This window comes from Pleurodeles waltl, chromosome 4_1 (assembly GCF_031143425.1).
Source record: "Pleurodeles waltl isolate 20211129_DDA chromosome 4_1, aPleWal1.hap1.20221129, whole genome shotgun sequence".
NCBI lineage: Eukaryota > Metazoa > Chordata > Amphibia > Caudata > Salamandridae > Pleurodeles > Pleurodeles waltl.
In genome coordinates this window covers 337,338,583-337,362,362 of record NC_090442.1, presented here as the reverse complement: position 1 = coordinate 337,362,362, position 23,780 = coordinate 337,338,583, and the positions used below count along the sequence as shown (strand labels likewise).

At 42.0% G+C, this 23,780-nt stretch overlaps 1 protein-coding gene across 4 annotated transcripts in view; it reads right to left on the bottom strand.

Annotated features, from left to right (window-relative positions):
* The window catches only part of PTPRO (protein tyrosine phosphatase receptor type O), an 814,046-nt gene that overhangs the window by 323,031 nt on the left and 467,235 nt on the right, over window positions 1–23,780 (bottom strand). For all 4 annotated transcript variants that reach the window (XM_069228459.1, XM_069228458.1, XM_069228461.1 and 1 more), the window contains exon 6: window positions 2,473–2,634. In XM_069228459.1, the coding sequence (XP_069084560.1) occupies window positions 2,473–2,634 (162 nt within the window). The remainder of the gene's footprint in view (window positions 1–2,472; window positions 2,635–23,780) is intronic.

The following is a 23,780-nucleotide window of genomic DNA, read 5'->3' as shown; positions in this document are numbered from 1 at the left end:
TTGCACCCAAGGGGGGGTCTCTGATTGCGGAAAGGGCAGATGTGATAAACTACAGAAGCCAGAGCATGGAACTGCTTATAGAATTGACAAAAGACCCCTGCTGTTTTCAGAGTGACAGGTGGACCTGGACTCACTTTTTTTTTTTTTTTTTACTAGTGACCATACTCTTCTACAGATGCTTTAGTAATTCCTCTCTTCAAATGTTATGGCAGTAACCAGCTATTGCTGTACAGAGGGAGCCAGCTGGAGAAGCCCACACATTGTGTCCATACTCTGCAATGTAACTTCTCAAGATGGTCCTGCAAACTAAAAGCTGTTTACTTTCTACTCATTTAAAAGCATTTCAAAGGACATCCAAAGAAGAAGTCAATAACTTTTTTCAAATCATGCTAGAACAATGCACAGGTAAAAAGGTTTTTCCTGTGTTTAAGAGAGCTGAGAAAATAACCTTCCTGCTCAGATTACATTCTCTGTATTTATATGCATTTATTTATGTATTTAATTATTTAGTAAGAGTATTTATACATCACAAGCAAGCTAAATAGGCGACAGAGTGCTACACAATCAACAGGAAATGCACTGAGGTGCACAGTTTCACATTAATGGTTATAATGTCAACAGCATTGTAGTAAAAATGAATGTGGGGACCCATGTAGAAATACCTGTGTTTATCTAAGATACAGCACTTACTTAGGGTATGGAATCAGTGTCCCGAGACGCACAACGGGAAAAAGAGGAATGCTGCCAGAATAATTAGCAGTCGCTGAGATCAGCCTAGCCATTCCACCTACCATTTTTTTCTTTTCTCACATACTAAGGAAACGCCAATACATGGGTCTGGTATCTCACTGTGCCAGGGTACTCAGGCTTCAGCTCATTGATGATGCCCAACCCAGGTGAAACCAGCCTGATGGTGCTTGTGTTGACATTCAGAGACCAAATGGCCAGGCAGATTAGCTGGGCTGGACTCATCCCACTGAAGCAGGAACAAGGCAGATTTGCATACAGTTGTCCTCTGTCGAGAGCAGCTGAGCGAGCAAAAGAACAATGGGCAGGAAAGTAAACCAGAGTAGTTACCAGTGACTGATATTAATTCAAGTATTCCACTCATCAGCATGACGTTTTTGTTTTTCTCACCGTAATTACACTAATGTTGACCATCACAAAGAACACTATACAAAGCAGGTTTTTGTTTTCCACTTAATAATAGATGTTGAATACTATTGAACGTATTGGAACACATTACACTGACCTTAGAAGAATAAAAGGCTGAATTTTAAATTATAAGTATTCATCTTGCATGCAAAATCTTGTATTGGCTGCACAACTTGCAGGATTCCTGTACCTCAATCTTCAATTGCTTCCATTGGGTTACGCAAGGATCTTGCCAACAAACACACCAACCCACTGTGAAACCTTTCTAGAACAGGAACACCTGATCTGCAGGTTGCACAGTTGCTTTGATTTGCTTCAAACTTGTGATCAGTAGATTTCACATATATCACCGCAGAAAATACAATATCCACCTCAACTTAAGACTCGAAAAACAATGATCTCTATGACAGGTACCTTATTACCCAAGGTTTTGTAAATCTGGGTCAGTGTGACCCCTAATGTAAGCTAGAATTTATTTACTCATGCAGTTATCCTTGTTGAAAATTTCCTTAATGGCAGATCTAGAAAAAATCATTTGTATGTACCAGCAGATTGTAGATTGACTGCACTGCCTATATCCTTAAGACTTCACTCTTGTTGGCTCCCCAACCTCTCTGCCATGATCCCTAGCCGCAATTTGAGGGTCTCCAGAGTTCCTTTTTCAATAGGTTTTTCTACTTCCGGCACTGCAGATTTTTTTCAGTAACTTTCTAACTGAGCAAATTGCAAAATATGAAATATGCGTAATTAAGCAAATGTAGCTAAGGATTGTTGGATAAATATGAAACTCGTTGAAAAGTGTGAATTTACAGTCCCTATTTTTTTAAATGCAAAGATACTTGCCTTTCGGCACCATACCAATTCTCATAGGAACATACATTCTTTGAAAGGGCACAACAGAGATAAATATTTATATTTGGTTCTTTAAACATCCCTATATATTACAAACATTCGGCAAAATCAGCACAGTAGAAAACTTGAAAGGTGCACACATGAATAACAAAATTTATTTTCTATATAAAATTTGAATCACACGTTTAACAATTTGCACAACTTTACCCGATATAGCATTTAAATAATCGATAAAACAATCTTAATGCCTGTGTCACCATGCTCAAAGCACAATCAGTCTGCATGATGACTCTGTAAAAGACTAGATTTGTCGTATTAAGGTTATAAACAGAAAGTGTTTTACTTTGTTAATTCTCAAATCTGTTAACTGCAGTAAATTCAAGATTTCTACTTTGCTCACTTCTAAACATTTGTATTAACAGCTACAAGCTAAACATTATTTTCATCAAGAACACTTATACTTACTGATATAAAAACTGAATGTGTTGGTCGGTTGACTGCTTCTAATTTCACAGGGCCCAGAGGAGCTAAATGTTGTCACTGATAATTTATATTTTCCTGGCTCCTTCAATTCGGTCACAAACTCTTGTGTGTTCTCATCCACGGTCGAAACTTCTGTTGAGTTCCCTAGATCAGAAAATATGAAGTACTCTTAATTAAAATGTGAAAAGGCCTGCCTGCTGCTGGAATTGGTTTATTGTGAAAATGTTGACAGCAGCCTGCCCCTAAGGGAGAAATGGTCGGGATATAATTTACAGAAATTATTTTAAGAACCCAAAATCATTTTATGAAGGGCCTATCACTTTGCAGCCAACGTACCGGGTGAGATATTACTGAATGTCTGTGAGCCTATGATAAATAATTTCAAGTAACAAATATTGATTATAATCAAAAAAGCTGATAGACATAACGAAATAAGAAATAAGAAAATAAATCACAGGCAAAGCAACTTCCGGAAATGTGCATGAAAAAGTTATAATAAGTTTGTTTATTCAATGCCTTATGCTCTAATCTTAATCGACGAACAAGACGTCTATCTGCATTCTTTGACAAATGCAGGCATTGAAATGTGTGCTACTGTTTTGTGTTCTTGCATAAAATATACCAAACAAGTAGCAATCAGAACAGCTTAATTCCCATAACACTAGCCATTTACTAGTGCATTTTGCATGCCAGAACTAACATTTATAACTTTGTTCCACTTACAAAAGACTTTGGGTTATAAAATACATGTATTCATACATACGCCTAAATGTATTCTCACATGGGACTGGAGCATGGTACCTGACCTTTCTTACTACAAAATCATACATATTTTTCACAATGAACTAGATTGTTGGGAAAAAAGGCAAATTAATATATATATATATATTAATGTTTATATATACCAGTGATATGGTGCTAGAGAACAATTTCAAATAAATGGCGTAAAATAACTTGTCGAGATTTCATTCATGAATGTATTGTTGTTTCTACTTTTAAAATCTGATTCTAGATTTAGGACATCATATGACGTTTTGTGAAAACTGTGCATCCAACCACAATTAGCAGATATCCAATCTGCCCAACTTGCGGATGCCCCATCTCACTTAGAGGTGGGGCAACACCTGCATTTCTAGAATGGTGCCTCAACCAGCTCTGCATCAAAAGCTCACTCCCTCCTGCTGGTGAGAATTGAATTGAAGAAGCTGCCCAATTTAGGATGCTTCTCTAATAGCAACCCCATCAGCATTTTCAGGCCCATGAACAGCCTGGTAGTCCTCTACATGGAAAATTCTGACCAATCCTCCTTTTAATGGTGATATGGCCTTGAGTCTTTCTTTTTTATTGAAATTTCTACCGCCCTGTTGACTATGAGACCGGCCTAAAACCCAAGTGAACAGATCGATTATGCTATATGGCTGTGCGGACGCATCTGGGCTAGAGGAAGTGATGCTTCTGCTGCACCAGCTGGTTGTCTGTTGGCTAGTTATGCCAAACATAAGGGCCTTATGCGTTAATTAAAAAATTAAATCAAGTGAAGCCAAGGAAATATGAAACTCACTTGTTATTCTACTTAGACTTCTGTGCATCTGCCTCACTAGTGAATAAACAAAAAGTAGTTATCCAAGGTAGTCTATCCGTACCAGGCAGATAAGAATCTCAAAATATGGTGACCAGTCCTTTGCTCAAAAGACTGGCCAAGTCTCTGATTGGAAGTACACTAACTCAAATCCATTACTGCAAATCTTTACTGAAACTGATAGGACTGTTTTAGATTGGAACGTCTATACAACCATCATTTGAGAATGTTATCAAACGAAAAACAGGAATGCTCTATATAAAGAAATGTGGAGTTAATAAAAACAATCAAACTTGGAAACTGTCCACCTATTTTTTAATTTTCAATAAAAATATCTTAGTTTAAAAGAAGTTACAATCCTACTCTAATTCGCTTTTATCATTCATTACTAAAAGCTTACTGTAGAAATGGTGTACTTGACAGTTAATACATTGGCCATAACCTCTTTGGGAGATTCACTTTTTGTTTTGCACAATTAGTTTTTTTCTGATGTCTCTGCAACTGGACATTCCATCTTGATAATGCCCCACCGATACACTTTCTCAGTGCTGTTTCTTCTTTCCTCAATGTGACTCAAAGAGCAATGCAGGAAAAATAAATCTCACCCCCTACTTTGTCTTAGTTCTACTTTGCGAGTTAAACCCATTTTAAATCTCTCAACTCTATCTTCTGACACTTGCCTTAATTTCTCTGTACCCTGAACTGCTCATTCTAACAACTGAGGTGTCTTCCCCAGCAGGGCACCTGCCAATAACTAGGCCACACAAAGCGCTGTAAATTACACATCTTTTTTCATCTGCTTGTAACCACGAACTAAACATTCAAACCTGTAATCCCTTCACCATGTTCTAACACTTACATCACAGTTCTACGGAGTCCTTCAGGAGACAATAGGATTCTGTCATTCATAACTCACACAACACTACATCTCCCACGCGGTTAAATATATATATATTTTTTTAACAAATTTGTATACTATCATAGCTCTTTGATGAGCTTCGTGGCGCTCTGATTACTCGTCCCAATCATGTCTTTGGAAACTGGTAACTGGCAATAGGCGTGTCCATGATCTACGTTGGCAATGTAGGAGCAACAGCTGTCTGGGGTTTTTCAATTGCCCTTTTTGAACCATTCTCTACATTGACATCAGTATCTGATGAGAGGTAAGCCACATGGTTGAAATGCGAGGAATCTTGTGTAATGGATTTCCCAGGACATTGGCAAGTCACCATGTGTCCTATGCTTGTTACGACATGGAATAGCTCAGCATCAAATGGAGCATCAGACCTACGTTTTCTTGGTTGGTGGATAATCACTTGATCTCCTCTCATGAAAACAATGTCTTTTGCCTGTACTCGCTTGTCTGCACAGGCCTTCATCTTCTTTTTATGTTCTTAGTCTTTGGTATGGGTTTCTTACTCAGTACTTGATTTTGTCTTGGTCCATTGAGGTAACTTGGTCATCATTACTCATCCTGAACATCAAAGTTGCAGGGCTTTCACCTGTGGTCGAGTGAGAAGTTGAACGGTAAGGTTGTAGGGTAGAATGCAAAACAGTTTTATGGTTGAGCTTTTTCCAATACAGCACACAGAACAACTTTCTTTAATATACCTATTAAACGTTGGACAAGGCCATTAGCCTGTGGCCAAAAGGGTGTGATTTTCTGATACTTCACATTGAGATAATTGAGAACGTCTCCAAATTCTCAATTGTGGAATGGTGGGGGAAACATCCTTTTTTACGACTTTTTTATTACGAAAGTCGTGGTTAACGAAAGCGTAACAACGCTTTTTTTAACCACAACTTCGTATTTTTGTGCCTTAACTACGTATGTTCTGAACAACGAGCATGCGTGGTTAAGGTAGAAAGAAGGGAGTTGGCGAAGGTAAGTGGTGGGTTTAGGTTTTGGGGTGGGGTTGGGGGGTGGGGTGTTTTAGGTTTTGGGGTGGGGTTGGGGGGTGGGGCGTTTTCGGTTTTGGGGAGGGGGTGGGGGGTTTTAGGTTTTGGGGTGGGGTTGGGGGGGTGGGGCGTTTTTGGTTTTGGGGAGTGGGTGGGGGGTCAGGGGGTTTTAGGTTTTAGGGTGGGGTTGGGGGGTGGGGCGTTTTTGATTTTGGGGAGGGGGTGGGGGGTCAGGGGGTTTTAGGTTTTGGGGTGGGGTTGGGGGGGTGGGGCGTTTTTGGTTTTGGGGAGTGGGTGGGGGGTCAGGGGTGGGGCGTTTTTGGGGAGTGGGTGGGGGTCAGGGGGTTTTAGGTTTTAGGGTGGGGTTGGGGGGGTGGGTCGTTTTTGGTTTTGGGGAGTGGGTGGGGGGTCAGGGGGTTTTAGGTTTTGGGGTGGGGTGGGGGGGTGGGGTGAGGGATGTAGGGTGAATGGTGCCTATTGCTAATGATTTTATCGGGAATGCCTTTACAACGAAATATCGTTGTTAAGGCATTCGTGGTAAAATCATTAGTAGTAAGGACGAGGTCGGTGTTCCGACCTCATTGTTAAAGTTAGTAGTTGTTTTTAATTCGGTGTTCCGTCAAATAATCGAATGGTGGACCATTGTCAGATTATAAGATCAAAGCAATACCCTATATCGCAAAGATGAAGTTTAATCTCTTGATGATGCTTTATTGTGTGATAGATGAAAGAGCTTCTACCTTTGGAAAGTGGGAGCATTCATCAACAATCACCATCAGGTGATGTCCATTTTCAATTGACCTGAAAAAAGTCAACAGTAATTCCTTCTCACGCATGCTTTGGCAACTCTGACATGCTTAAAGGGTATTAAGTGGTTTTCAGTGACAGGGAGTTGGGTAGATGACAGGCCTTCAAGTCTTTTTCAACTCTTTAGTCAAGATGAGGATACCAAACTCAGTCTCAGAGAGCTCGCTTTGCAGCTATGTCCTGCATAGACCACTTCAACTAACTGTTGTCTCAGACTCCCTGGAATAACAATTTTTGAACATCTGAGGATAATGCCTTCTTGAGTCAGGAAAAGTTCATCTTTGACATTCTTGAACTTCTGGTACTCTCTGTCACTGGCAAGAGGTTGAGTGTGCTGGTTCTAAGACTGAGGAGTAATACTGTCTTTCAGTTTTAACATGTCACTATCATGACTCATGGAAGTGATAATTTTCTCCAATAATGTGGCAGCTGGTGTTTTTGATTTCACAATGAAATTTAAGTAGGCTTCAGCTGTCTTGGAACCCTGACACTTTATAGGCACTCTGGAGAAGTAGCCGTCAGGGTTCTGATCTTTCCCTGGATTATGCACAATTGTGTAGTTGTACTCTTGTAATTGTAGACCCCAGTGTTCAATGCCAGGAGGCATCATGGCTTTTGGATTGCCAAAGATATTCAACAATGCTTGTATATAAACACATGGAAATATTCATAAGTCCACACCACTGCTAAACCTTCTTTCTCAGGTTGTGAATAAGCACAATCTGTTTGGGACAAACGTTTGCTTGCATATGCCACAATATGTCTTTGAATTTTTGGCTGCCCCCTGTGGTGAGCAAGGATTGCACCTAACCCAACTGCCCTAGCGTCAAAAACAACTTCTATATGGAGCTTTGGATAAAAATATGCCATTTCAGTAGTGTTCTCGATCGCTTGTTTGATTCTCTTAAATCTTTGCTCACATTCATGTGACCAATGAAATAAAACATTGTCTCTCGTCAAGTCTCTCAATGGAACACTTACAGTGGCAAAGTCTTGTATGCATCTGGAACAGTAACCGGCCATGCCAAGGAACAAACTGAACATGGAAACATCTTGTGGGGGGCTTGGAGTTGACAACGTTTGCACTTTAGCGGGATCAAGTGTCATACCCACATCAGAAAAGTTATGCCAAAGAATTCTAGCTTTGTTGTATTAAATTCACATACCTCGGCATTCAAAGTTAAACCTGAATCAACCAGTAAATGATGAATTTGATTGAGAGCTTTATCATGCTCCTTCTGTGTAACCCCAAAGGCCAGTATGTCATCACTATAGTTAAAAGCATTCATGACAAGCTGTATGATACGTCGAATGACATCTTGAAATTTCCCTGCAGCTGATGACACATCAAAACTTAAGGCCTGTTTTAGGTTTTGGCAGACAGGTTACTCCGTCACAAAAGTGACAGATATCTCGTCCACCGAAATATGAATCCCGAAGGAAATAATGGAATTTATATTTCAGAGGATGGAATATCCATCACCATTGTGACTGAGTAACCTCTCAGTTGAAATCTAAATCAGGCCCTTAGTTTTTTATATTGAAATAGACTAACAAGTGTAGAAAATGTTGTAATGTACCTGCAATGCTCCTCGAGTTCCAACTGATGATATCTTTTATTTAAATCAATGTAAGAGAAGACTCTTACACCATTCAATAGTATTATCATGTCCAGAATGTTCATACCTGGCTGTCAGTCTCTTTCAATTGACTTTTTCACCTGATGAATATGAGTACTACCACTATCGGAGAAACCCATGGTGTTGGACCAGTAGAGCGCTCAATGATATAATGCTTAAGTAATGACTCAAGTTTCTTTTCAACATATTCTTGAATATGAAATGCAATTCTTCTGTGTGCAACAGATTGACATCTTCATTAATATGCAATTGTACTTTCATAGCCTTATGTTTTCCTAACCCATGAGACAAAGAAGGGAAATGACTTACTACTTCGTGATGAACATTCATGTTGCAGTTCGCTGAGATCAGTTCCCTATCAGCAGCGGTGCTGAAACTAAGTAAACAGGCCCTTGACGACGTACATTGAAGCACATGAATGTTTGCTTGCACATTTGTCTTCTTGTGTTTCATTGTCACTATGAATGAACCTTGACTTTTCAATGGCGTTGATGCAGTCAATGTACATACTTTAGTTTTCAATGGCATCAGTCGTGGCAATGGAGATAGCTCATTAGTTTTCTCCTCAGGCATAATGTTTATCGATGCACCACTGTTGATATTTGTTTACATTCAGTGTACTCTTTGGACAATGTTTGATTGACTTTGGTGCTTTTTCATGTTGACTTTGACCTTATTTTCTATTCACATGTTGCCAGTCCAACATGCACGCATTTTTCTGAAGAAAACATAGACATTGCACAATCATCTTCTTCATTTTCACTTGATATTGATAATGAAGAAATGCTTGATGATGATTTGGATGACAATCAACTTTGTTTGGTGTCGATTTGTCTCAGTTGGTGATGTCACTCGGCCTTGTGGGCATGCGTCGAACATCACTTTTGTATCCTCACTGTAATGCACTTATCTTTTTTCTCCCCCTTACAAACTGTTACAAAATAATTCTCCTTCTCACAGCCTTTGCAAATCTATCAAATGGCAGGACATTTATCTTTATGCGGAAACAAAACTTCATACCTGAAGTAACTTCTTTTTCTGTGGAGTCATCACCTTGTGTCCTTCAGCTTTGCGTTTCTGACTGCATTTCATGTTCATAACTGACTTACTTTTGGCACCTCCTGCCTCTGTGTTAGCAGCTTGTTGATTGGCACACTCATCAGCTTTGGCAGCCATGATAACTCACTCCAGACTAGGAGTTTCTCCCAGCATTCTTCGTCTGAGTGAACATGACAAGTATCCATCAATAACTCAGAGATGCATTGCTTCCTAATCTTTAAATTCATTGGACCTATGTTTAATGAGCATATCCAGTCTTTCAACAAATTTGTCAATGGTTTTATCAACTCTCTGTCATTGTTAACTGAAAATGTACCCTTTGTGATCTACATTTGGTTTTAGATTGAAATTGAGATTTAAGGCTTCTTTAATTTGACAGTATGCAACTTCATCAGCTCACAGCAATTTCTTTTACGCCTTCTTTTACACCTTCACCAGCAAGATTCTTGAGGTATTTGGTTATCTTCTTGTTATGTGTTTCTTCTACTAGTGTATCAATGAAATCATCAAATGTCTCATCCAAGCAGTCCATCTGTCGCCAATGTTCTGTTTTTTGGCAGTATCGAAAAGTGGTTGTGGTTTCAGGAAGGAGGCAGCATTATATCTGTTTGTGGGAGTGGCTGACACTGAAAATGAATTTTTTTTCCAATTCCGCTCAGTAATCTTGATGAACTTGTTCATGAACACAATCTCTGAGAATTTTCCACATGCTGGCCTCTGGGTCATCTTTGCGAACTGCGGGAAATGTGGCCTCTTTCTTGGCCCCCATTGGAAAAACAGCCTTTGACTCTTCCGATCACCTCCTCAGGTATGGATGGCTCTGTAAGCTGTGGGCACTTCACCTAGGGCCACCTCCCAGTGCTGTGGTATGATGACTCTCTTTAAATGGTTCTGATAAGCAGATAATTGTTTCTTGTATCTGAAATGCTTTGCTTTTAGACATCTCTTTGTATGATCTGACACCTGGTTGACGACTGCCTCACAGCACTTCTAATCGCAGTGTCATCTTATAATTTGCTGCTCTTTCAAAACCTGGTTGTATCTGCCTTTAGCACAATCACTCTGTACACTGTATAGCTTTAAGTTGCGTAGTAGTGCAGTACCTCTCTTTATTGCCTTGCCAGCGATATGTACACTTCTCAGTGAAGCTTTCTTTATCTTCAAATGCTTCACGCTGGCTGGAGCTGCGCTTTGACTCCACATCTGCCAAATGTCAACTCTGCACTTTGATAGAGGCACACGCGGCATGCACGAGCAGTTTGCTTGGACCACAGCAAACTCTCTAGGAAAGCACTGTCGATCTTCAGGTTACTTATCCACTATCTCGTCACCAGTTGTAGCATCTTCGCCAGCCATTGTACCCACCAATAACTATGCCACACACTGAGCTGTATATTACACGTCTTTATTTGTCTGCGTGCCACTGCAAACTGAATATTCTAAAACTGTATTCACTTCAGCACTTTCTAACACTCACATCAAAGTTCTATGGAGACCTTCAGGAGCTAAGAGGGTTCTGTCATTCATAACTCCCACAACATATAACTAAAAATAGGGATTGGTCACTTTTATTGTGCTGGTTGACCCTAATGCATTTCCTGCATGATGTATTACAATGTGAACTGCATTTTGACATGTGCATAACCTGTAGGAGTTTACTAGCACCCACATGTTATGCATATATGTTTTGACTTGAATGACAAACCTTTTTTCCAGGTATTCTCCACTGTGGGTAACAACCTTTAAAACGCGGTCATTACCAATCAATATCTTTACTACGGATCCATTACCATGCATATTCCTTTACCACTCATGCCTATACCGTGCAACATTTAACCACGATATGCCTTTACCACGCATACGTTTACAATAAAGATGTAAGTGTTAGACCTGGCATCCTTGGCGTGGTTTCCCCTAACCTTTTTGCCTTCACACCTCCTGTTTTGCTGACCTCGTTTTTGCTGGGTTTAGGACTTTGGGCTCTTTACCATTGCTAACCAGTGCTAAAGTGCATGTGCTCTCTGCGTAAAACCTGGTAACATTGGCTTATCCACAATTGGCATATTTAGTTCAAGTATAAGTCCCTAGTAAAGTGCACTACCTGTGCCTAGTGCCTGAAAATTGAATGTTATTAGTGGGCCAGCAGCACTGATTGTGCCTCCGACTTCAGTAGCCCTTTTAACATGATCAGGCCTGCCATTGTAGAGCCTGTGTGCGCAAACTGCCATGTTGACCTGGCAGGTTAACCCCTTGGCCACGCCCAAACCTTCATTTTTAATACATATAAAACACCCCTACGTTAAGCAACAAACAGCGCAAGGGCAGGGTGGAGTGTATATAAAAAGGAGGACATGTGCTTTTAAGTTTTAAATGTCCTAGTAGTGAAAATGTTTTCTTAGCCATTAGTTGTTGTTGTCATGTTAGATTAAAAGAAGAAAATATCTTCCTTGCACTGACGTGCTGCCATGGAACGTGATCCGCCTTCAGTGTTTGAAGCGTCCAACCCAACTGCATAATGGACCTGATCTGACTCTGTCCATGGTATAAAGAAGACATATCAGATTGTATAATGTCTATGGCAGAAGAGACAATGTTGTTAATTGTAGATATCCAGTCGGACAAGGTGTTAATCCCATTATCCACAACAGCTAATGCCGTCTTTAAATTTTCCTGATCTATTTGCCTTAACCGGGCAGCAGCATCTTGTTGGGAAAGTTTCCATATTTCATTGTATACTGCATATAAGAAACGCTTCCTACCTGGTGTTCTGGGGCCTGACAAGAAATCTTGTAAGTCAGTGGAGTTAGACAGGAGATTGAGGTGTTCTCTAACAGCGTTCAGTGAGGATGATTTTAGCCACTGTTGGCATAATTTTCCTACAATATATGTTGTAATGATATCTGCATGCTCTGGAGATATATAGCGAGGGTCTGGCCTACTCATCCTAAAACCCCTTGAGGAGTTAATAAAACATTGATGACACCCATTGGTATCTACTGGCCACAATAACCACCAGCCAGGACGTGTCAGTGAAGCATTAAATGTACCATTGTGGACCCACTCATCAAGCTGATCTTTAGTTGCATTCGTGTATTTTTGCCATTTGTAAAATTTTGCAGGGGCAGGTATACTGGGCATGTTTAATTCCCTGATTGTTGCTAAGCCTAAACAACTTGTTTGTTGCACTGTTTCATTTAAGAAGATCATTTGAACAGGAATAAGACATGCTCTAAACAATGTTTCTTTTCCCTTAATTTGCCAATTTTTTGTTCTCCAGACACTTTTCAGATCAATTGATTTGGACCAATATTCATAGCCTTCTATAGATAGCCGGGAAACAAAGGATTCTGAATATATAAATTTCATATTGATCCATAACATATGCATATCCTTAGTAGGTGGTACCTTAAAGTAATATGACTCAGCATTCTTTTAGTCATGCCCAGAAAAATATACAAACTTTTCAGAATATGTTTTAGAACTCCCTTGCGGTGGAGCTGGACAATGTTCCCATTGCGTGTAATTAAATACCATTTTGGGACTGCTCGCTCTATGTATGAAGTGGTGCCCATAATAATTATAGCAAAACATATCACCATAATTTTCTTTGAATTGGTAAACATCTTTGTTTTCAAAGACAGTATAATATTGCAATTCCGTCATCATAGAATCAACTGTTTTCACACCCCAATCATTAGATACAATGCCTAGTATCACTATTTCATTCATTGCTAATTTGAACACATACGGTATTTGAATAATTTCCGTGGGACCATATATATCAAAAATTACTTTGTCCCAAACAATCCCATCAGGTATTGGCACTGCGGAAATGTTCACAAATGATAAATCTCTTTGGACTTTGTGTGACAAAAAATGTGGTTTCAAAACCTCCTCCACCTGTTCAACTGTTGATCTTTCAGGAAGAAAATGAACATGTATTAATAAGAAAAAAGTATTAACAAAACCAATCCAAAGTAGAAAGGCTAGGACAGTCAGAAAAAGCCAGAGATAGTTCCATGGAAAAATGAAATACGTTTCTTTAAGCCAGTTAGCTTACGTGCACTTGACAAATTAGCTGTCGAAGAGGCGAATGAGTCTGAGAAATCATCGTTGAAGTCGGAAAAATAACCAGAGGCAGTTCGTGCAAATGGCAGAGCCGTTGTCAGCGGTGGAGTTGGTGTTTCCTGCAGTGGCATAGACAGCACAGCCCGTTTGGCTTGAAGTCGAATTAACTTGGTCAAATGTTTCTAAGTTAGTTGACATTAGTGGAACTAATGCAAGATCATCTTCCACCCTCCCCAAGCTTGGAGAGGTGTCGGTGTTGGTGTAAACAACTTGTAGTGGAACTTCTTCGCCAGTAGTGAGAAGGATTCGGGAACTACTGGATGTTCCTCTTGGTCGGTTGTGCAGGATCGGCCACATGGTGTAATTTGACATTGTCAATGGAGACAAAACGAATTTCTTTGGCACCTGCCAACGGTGGTAAAATAACAGTTCTGGTACCATGTATCCCTAGTACAGGGACTGGTGCTCGATAAGAAGGGCCAAATTCCTTTTTCACTGCAACTTTTTCACGTACAAGATCCCCAACTCTGGGAATCCAGCTGGTAAATGTTACTGGCACATCCTTAAATCCTGTGGAGGCGGTACTTTTGGAAGAATTATCATCACAGAACTGTTGCAATTCCTGTAAGACAGTGACACGTTCATTTATGTCAAAAGGTGTTTCTGCGGCCTCCACGCCAGGACCATCAAGATCCAGAACATACATTTGAGTTCTGAACAGGCACTCATATGAAGTACGACCCCACCATGGACCTTCTAGGCAGGTTATTTAGTGCTCTCTGGACTCCATACAGGTGATTAAGCCAACTACGACCCGTACCTAAGACACTGGCTGTTAAGGATTGTTTTAAATCGCGGTTTAATCACTCCACTACACTATTTCCCTCGGGATGAAATGGATACGAGTACTGGAGTTGGACCCCCAATGAAGCCATGGTGTCCCTGAATGCCCTTGAGGCAAAAGCAGGGCCCTGGTCCGAATGGAAGGGCACAACTTCATATGTACTGATAAAGACTCGCAAATCTTTAAGAACAGTCCGAGCGTCAGCCGAGCGTTGTGGCCACACCCATAAAAATCTGGAGCATGAATCAACAGCGACTAATATATATTTGTATGCACTATCAGGTGTTAGGTGACCACAGTGGTCCAAGTACACACATTGTAACGGTTTGTTTGAAATTAAGAGGGGTGTCTGCAGCGGGTGTTTGGCAGTGGAAACTTTGATTTGTTGACAGATGTCACAACAAAGGACATACTGCTTAGTCTCTTTGTAGAGACCTGGCCACCAATAACGGGCCTGTAAGATCAAAATTGTAGCCGCCACAGTAGCATGTGCAGATGCTACCCCCTCATGCGCTGCTTTAATCAATTGTGGTCTTATATTTTTGTTAGGGATGTCTCGTACACCTACGCCTGGTATATTAACTTCAGCGTTCAGCATACTTGCCATATGATAATGATATTTGTTAGGAAATCCTTTAGGATGGGGCGTACCATCAGCCGTAGCTTTCACGGCAGCCCAAATGTCTGCGTCTGGTTTTGAACTCGAGCGAGGTACTGCAGCTACAGTGGATACTGCCCCTGCTGACTTTGCGTCTTCATCAGCCAATGTGTTTCCAGCAACATGTATTCCAACGTGCTGGTGTCCAAGTGTATTTACAACATGGACATTCGGTAGCGTCTCTTTCAGGTCAGCTAATTTCCCCCACAGTAGTCTGTGTATAATGGTGTTGCTTTGGAGTCTCTGAACCCATTCTGCCGCCAATAATGCAGGTATTCATTAAAGGACTGGACACAGTAATATGAATCACAAACAATCAACGTAAGCTGTGCCGGATGCGAGTGTTCCAGTGCCATCAGCAGAGCTTTTAGCTCAACCAATTGTGCTGTACAATCCCCTACGGTCTGTGTAAAGGTATGTAGAAGACAAAATGTATCCCCTTCCATATAGCCACTTACGACTGTGCAAGCAGAAGAATATTGATGTTTAGTTCCAATTGCAGGTTGTGCAGAGCCATCTGTATACATGACTCTATGATACTGATCAATAGGCAAAGTATTTGCTGGGACTGGATATTCTACTTCATATTGTAGGAATTCCTGAGTTTGTAGCTTTGGGTCGAAAATGTAGTCTACATCAGTGGCTGTCAGAGACGTAGCCCATTGTATCCAACGTGGATGTAGTGTTTTTGCATTTGGAACGCTAGCTTTTGTAACAGCCTCTAGGGCTGGGTTTGCAGAAACGACAATAATGCGTTTTCCTTGGGCAAAAGGTCTTTCTTTAATGACAGCCATCTGTACAGCAGTGAGAATTTTCTCTGTGGGAGCAAAGCGTTGTTCAGCTGCTGAATACAAATGTGATTTGTATGAAATCGGGACTGTCTCACCTTCATTAAATGTCACATAGGTGAAACCGATGGCCCCAGCTATTACTCTGTTGACCAAATGTGTTTTGTTGTCCCTTGTGTGTAAATGTTGTGCTGCAAGCATGTCTGTCAGCAATTCTCCAAGAATAAGTGTATGTTCAATTGTCCAGAATTTACTTGAAAAATCGTGATGTATTAGGTCATATAAGGGTTTCATGTGCATAGCATAATCTGGAATGTAGGTTCTGCCAAAATGTAAGAAACCCAATAATGAGTGGAGTTTTTTAATCGTATTCGGTGGTTGTAACTGTGCGCACTTTTCCCTTCACTTGACAGCTCATATCCTAGAAACAGGATGCTGAGGAAGGCTATTTAATTTGTAGCCAAATTTAGCAAACCCTACAACAATGCGGGCTACCCGTCTTAAATGTTGTAGTAGTTCATCATCTGTGAGATATATATTACCTACATTGGACAATGCTTCGGGGTCGATCTCGTGCAAAATAGCAGTGACGTGAGCCGCAAACAGTCCTGGGCTGTTCTTATACCACTGAGGTAAACGACAGAATTTTTTCTGAGAGCCTAGTGCGCTACAGCTTGTTCAGTCTCTGCTTTCAGGCTCTATATTCTGGAAGAAAAACCCTTTGGAAATGTCTAGTTTTTTTTGTATTTTTTACGCACTATGTTGCTCATTAGTGCACTGCAATGTGAGTTTTGTATAGCATAGGTACGTGTATGACTATTTAGATGTCTGTAGTCTAAGACTATTCTGTATGAATGGTCTGGTTTAGCTACAGGGAATAAAGGGTTATTCATTGGTGAGACACAGGGTTCAATCACACCCTGGTACTCTAATTGCCTGAGTATTTCTCTCACTGGTGCTTTTGCTTTATGTTTTATAGGATACTGCGGTTGTGGCTGAGGTTCACTTTTAATGGGAATTACATGGTAGGGGGATTTCTTATCCCATCCTACGTGATTTCTGTATAATGCAGGTGCTTGTGCTAGAGCCCATTCAATGGAATAGGATTCAGCTAGTTCCTCTGGAACAAGGGGTGAGAAGGAAGGCTTAATGACATCTTCTCCATATGGGCAGGTATGGACAAAGTCAGGCGGCCAATCTTGTTCGGCCAACAAGACATCATACACTTTTACTATGCGATCCCAAAAGATTGCGTCTATTGTGCGTTCAATGTCTCCTTCTAGTTGTAGCGTTACTTTGTACACCCTATCATATTGGAGACACGCATGTCCGCTGTTTCTACTTGTATAAAGTCATCAGTTGCATTTCTTTATTTGATTTACCCTGAAATTGAGGTTTTTGTGGTCTGGCCCATAGGCTATCTCGACCGATACTTGAATAGGTCTCTGCTATTATTTTAGGCAGCTCTCGTTCTTGATCTGGTTGCGGAACGTCACGAAGCCGCATGCGCACTGCAAGCGCGACTGCTTCCCCTTTAAGGTTACTGAAAATGATTGAGGACACTGTGACAAAATTGCCCATCAATTGCATCCCCAAATCTAGGGCCGGGGCAGCCCCATATTCATCTTGAATTTGTTTCAGCACTTCCGGTAAATTGGCAAGTGTCAGTGTACCGTGTGCAGTTGTGTACAGCGCAGCAAATACTGTGCCCCAGGTATTACAGTTTTCTACTGTAGGGACCATCCCGAAAGGTAAGCACATTGTTAATATTCTATGTTTATCCTGAGGTCCTGTATGGGAAAATACTGCCTCCAGCATATTAATTTTTGGGCTAACCAAAACGGAGTTTCATCTCGTTTGGCTGGTACTTTACCCATAATCGAATGTACAGTTGCAGGATTTATATCCGGCATTACTGCATGTGGATGTGCTGGGTTTGTATTTAATGTTGGCATCATGAATTGTACTAATCGTCTATATATTGCTGTTAATTCAATGTATAAGCAACGAACCTCAGCTACTGCTACATTTCCAACCGCAGGATGTGGTGTATAAGTGGCCAATAAAGGCCAGGTAGGACCGTCATTACTAAGTGTTGGAGACTAAACTTCTACCACGTGCACCGGCAATGTACCAAACTGTAGCCTTGACTGAAGCACAAAGTGATCAAGAATGTCTTGTTTGAGAACACAGTGCTGGGGTAAGCAAAACAGTTAGATATAAGAAATTAAAATAAGACCGTAAAACTAGTTATTGTAAAAATAACAATGCGAAGCTGAATAAAATATATCTAGGTCAAAGTGCACAGCAGCCTAGTGTATTAAACTAACGTGCATGGAGCTATAGCTAAAATGGCTACACAACACAGTTCTGGACCTGTAGATACTCTGCCAGGAAGGGCTGCTGTGCTGTTGAAAGAATTGTCATACTGCTTGACTCCTGCTCTACGGTGCTGACCTGCTGCTCTCCTTCCCTGGTAGTGAGAAGGGCTGGACCTGAATCTCTGCAACCCAGAACCAAAGTGACTCCAGGGGCTTGATGGCTTGCTTCCTTTTCTTCTTTAGTCTGAGGGACACAAGACACTTCCAAAAACAACTGCTGCATCTCCTGTACCTCTTTTCAACCAGCTTGTGACTTTCCAGTCCTGGGCACTTGCAATTGTTTTTTAACTCCAGAAATCAAGCTTTTGGGCTCTTCGCGACCTCAAATGGGCCCGATCGTACTGAAAAGTGCACCGTTCACCCAAAGCATCAGCGTGAGCTGCTGCAAGTTCATCTTTCTGCACATCAAGCATTGCCACTGGAGACCACGAGGCTCCAGTCCATCCATTTGCGACACCTGGCTGACTCATGCTGTCTGCGCACCACTGCCAGCAACACTGTCATTGCTCCTAGGGAACTTCTTTCCCACAATGGGGCTCTTGGCTCAATTCTTGGGGGAGGCAAAACTTCAGCAGGACTTGTCTAGGTCTGTATCTGACACACGCTTCATCGCGGTCAGCCTGATCCTGGTCTACGGCAACCAGAAAGCCCCAGTTGGCGCTTTATGCTTTTAAGCACTACATTTCAGTATATTCTTTAAAAATTAATATCTCAACTTCTACTTTTTGTTGCTTTGGTCTTATTTTGCTCATAAAATTAAGCTATATTTTTCTAACCAGGTGTGGTATCTTTTGTGTGGTGTTTCTAATTTTTCCTGATTAGGATTGGGGTTCCTGCTTTGACGGGGTGCATACCTCTGCTAACGGTTTAGGTTGGGTAAGGGTATTTGGGTGGGAATGGTGTTTTGAGTGTTTAGGTTGTGTGAGGGTATTCGGGTGGCAAGGATGTTTTTAGCGTTTAGGGTGTGTGAGGGTGTTTGGGTGGCAAGGGTGTTTTGGGGGTTCAGGGTGGGTGAGGGTATTTGGGTGGCAAGGGTGTTTTTAGAGTTTAGGGTGGGTAAGGATATTTGGGTTACAAGGGTGTTTTTAGCGTTGAGGGTGGTGAGGGTGTTTGGGTGGCAAGGGTGTTTTTAGAGTTTAGGATGAGTGAGGGTAATTGGATGGCAAGAGTATACTTAATGTTTAGCAGTTGTTGAGTTTAGGAGTTGTAGTTGATAAGGATATAACGTAATTATTTATATATTAATTTCCATTAAAAAAGAAATAGAAATTCACTGAAAAAAACAAAGGTTACATATAAGTTGAACTATAACTGCTGACTTTCCATGATTTTGTGTGGGTAAAACATGAGCCTAACTACAAAGTCCCTGTAACATATTTTTTTTCATTGAATATAAATATATACATATAAATGGGCCTGTAAGTATGCATGTATGTATGTGTGCATGTGTGTGTTTATGTATACAGATACATAAATACCAAAGGGTTTTCACTTACTTGCAATATACTTAAATTTTTGTTGTAAAGGTGTGCATGGTAGAGGAATTTGCGTGGTAAAAATGTCCGTGGTAAAGACATGCATGGTAAAGGCATATGCGTGGTAATGGATGCGGAGCAAAGGCAGGCGTGGTCTTGCCACGCATGGTTCTGTCATACAACCCTTCACTGTATGTATGCGTATATGCTATTTCTATGGAGCAGATCTAGCCAAAAGACAGTAGAAAACTGTATTTGGTGAAAGACCAGCATTCAGCCAAACACTAATATCAAAGGACGATGGGTTGAAGCCTGGATATTTTTTTAATGTTCCTCCCTTATCCATCCTAATATCTTCTAAATCATGCTTACTTTGGGCACTTTTATAGCTCATCCTGTTTTTCTTTCCCTCTTCTCAGCCTTGCTTCCCTGTAGTCAGTACAAAGCCCACTTCTCACTGCTATATGAATCACTTCCCTTTCACTTATTGTTTCATCAGTCATCAATCACTGTTCTCCTGTGCTGATTTCTTTCTCATCTAATCCTCTTTCACCTCTTGCATTGTTTTCATCCAAGTGTGCTTCTGATTGCCTCTCCTCTATTCACCACTGAATGTCTTCTCATACTCTCTATCTCACCTCATACCTATTTCTTCCACTCCCAGTTTCATTCTGCCACCTGAATCTTAAATTCTCCCTCATACAGACCCACAACTAAGTGTGCACATTTTTAAACAGTCTATGGGCTTATGCGGTACTCATTTACACAGGAACGTCCAACTGAGATCTTTGATGAAACTGCATGGGAAAGTGAATCTTGATTTTTAGGTCTGGCCTTACCCAAGACTTTTGGGTTTTACTAAAGTTATTATATGCTTACTTGATGGGACTTTCAGACACCTGTTATTGTGTCATTCACCTTTTGATTCCACCCAATACAGCATGGGTCAATAGATCATTCTCCCTAAGCCACTGGTTAACTTGAATTTCAGTGACTGTATTCTTTCTTTCTTTATTTCGCAGAGGGATAGTTATACTGACATACTAAAAGGAACTGGTTAAATTGGTGCCCTGAGAGGCAACACAATGGCTGAGACCAGGTTGACACTGCCTCCTTTTCCTGAAATGCTGAAAGAATATGGTCACATCAGTCTCATCTTGATGGAACTCCATTTTCTCCCCTTGTAGGCCCACACACTTTTCAAACCCAGCTGCATCATTTGAAAGCCATTAAAGACCAGCATCCCTGCTTATCTTACATACAAGCTCACCTTCTCTGATGGATATTGGCACGCCTGCAACCAGGACACAATCAGAATGCAGACCAGTAAGAGTAAAAAACTAAAAAACAAGACAACAGGTTTTTTCCATCTATGCACTCAGGAACCAGAACAATGTACCCATATCTATCAGGACCACTGCAACGCTGCTCCAGCTTAGGACAGAGTTGTAGACTTCTCAACCTCTTTAAAGAATACTACACTACAAAGCATTAGCTACCCACAACGCAGCTTCCTTTCCTATTACTTGCTGACTGTATGTTTATTTTTGACAAGCTCCTGGAAACCAACTCGGGTGACAAGCCGCGCTATACAAATACCACCTGATTGACTGATTTGACCATGTACAGGGCTCCATTGCCTTTTCTCTATATGTGTGCTATAGAAATATGATATATATATAATACATACACACACACACACAAATACAATAGTGTTGATAGATGCCAATCTCAAAGCCACACAGTATTTTTCCTTTCTTATGTATCCATGTATGTGGTTTTATATAGCACAGAACAAAGAGAAAGACAACAGAGCCCTGTATGGTGAGGACAACGGCAGAGAAAAATTGTATTATGTGTTTTGCAGACAGTTTTCAAGGGTGTGTGGGTGGGGATAGGGAGTCCCCTCAGCACCCACATTCACAACAGCAAAGAGCTCTTCGCCATCGTTAAAGAGTTCACAAACCCTGGGGCAGACACCTCATCTATCCCTCCCTCCCAAGACCTCTGCGATGACCTTGGCACCTTCTTTCATAGTAAGATCCAGGACATCTATGAAGGCTTCAGGAACCAAAGCCCGCCAGCACCGCTCGTCCACCATGGACTATGCACCCCACCCCACCACCACGGACCTTGTCACCATAGAGGACACCCAAAGACTGATGAACTCCATCCACTCGGATCCATGCCCTCATCAGATCCTCAATTTGGCCAGCGCCTCCATAGCACCAGAACTCCGCAAACCATCAACCTGTCCTTCAAGATCACCTCATTCCCCTTAGACTGGAAACACAGTGAAATCAGCCCACTTCTCAAGAAGCCCACTGCCAACCCTCGGGAGCAGAAGAACTACAGACCCATCTCTTTGCTCCCTTTCCCAGCCAAGGTAATGGAGAAGGCTGTCAACCAGCAACTCACTGAGTTCCTCGAGACACACCATCTCCTGGACCCTTCCCAGTTCAGTTTCAGAAGCAACCACAGCGAAACCGCACTCTTAGACGCCACCAATGACATACGCATCACACTGCACCATGGAGGCACTGCTGCACTCATTCTCCTCGACCTCTCTGCTGCATTTGACGCTGTCTCCCACTCCACCCTCTGTGACAGACTGCATGATGTTGGTATCCAAGACAAAGCCCTGAACTGGATCAGGTCTTTACTCATTGGAAGAACACAGAAGGTCATACTACCATCGTTCACATCAGAACTTAATGAAGCTTGCTGTGGAGTGCCCCAAGAATCCTCACTCAGCCCAGTGCTTTTCAACGTCTAGCCCCACTTGCCAAGATCACCAGACAACACTAGCTAAATATAGTCTCCTATGCTGATGACACCTAACTGATCCTCTCCTTGTCCGAGGACTCTGAGCAAGCCAAGAGGAACTTCCACAACGGTATGACAGCAGTCGTTGCCTGAATGGAGGCTAGCTGCCTCAAGCTCAACTCAGACAAGACAGAGATCCTAGTGATCGGCTCCACCCCTTCTGCCTGGAATTACTCCTGGTGGCCCACCACACTGGATAACGCCCCCGCCCCCACGGACCACGCGCACAACCTGGGCATCATCCTGGAATCCACTCTATCGATGACCCGCCAAGTTAACGCCATCACCTCATCAAGCTTCCGCACCCTTCATCTCCTGTGGAAGATCTTCAGATGGATTTCCCCTGACACAAGGAAGACAATCAACAACACACTCATCACCAGCAAACTGGACTACGGCAACACACTATATGTTGGCATTACCAAGAAACTTCAATCAAGACTACGAGTTCCGAATGCCGCTGCCAGACTCATCCTGAACATCCCCGACACAGCCGAATCTCCTCCCACCTCAGAGACCTACACTGGCTCCCAGTCAACAAGCCCATCACATACAAACTCCTGATCCACACCTTCAAGGCACTGTGCGACGTAGGACCAGCATACCCCAACCACCCCCTCACCTTCTATGTACCCAACAGATGTCTCCTTTCCTCCCAGCTCGCCCTTGCAGCTGTCCCCAAGATCTGGAATAGTACAGCAGGAGGAAGATCCTTCTCCTACCTAGCAGCCCAGACATGGAACACACTTACCCTCAAGCTCAGGAAGACCGCATTACTGAAGCAGTTCAGGAAGGACCTCAAGACCTGGCTTTTCCACTGAGCAGCACACCTTCATTCAGCACCTTGAGTCCTTATGGGTGATTAGCCGTGCTCTACAAGTCCTGATTATTTGATTGATTGAGTGATTGGTGCTCTCTGGGTAATGGAGTAAATCCTGGTGCATTTCCAGAGAAAAATAATGACACACGCAGCTGCACGAAGGATGCTTTTCAGAAAGATCTCATGGGCTCCAGGGATTCTATCCAGTAGAGGATTATGGCGGTCATTCTGACCGCGGCGGTCGCCGCCCGCCAAGCGGTTCCCGCCGAAAGACCGCACCACGGTCAAAAGACCGCGGCGGCCATTCCGGCTTTCCCGCTGGGCCGGCGGGTGACTGCCAGAAGACCGCTGGCCGGCCCAGCGGGACAGCCCCTTCAACAATGAAGCCGGCTCGGAATGGAGCCGGCGGAGTTGAAGGGGTGCGATGGGTGCAGTGGCACCCGTCG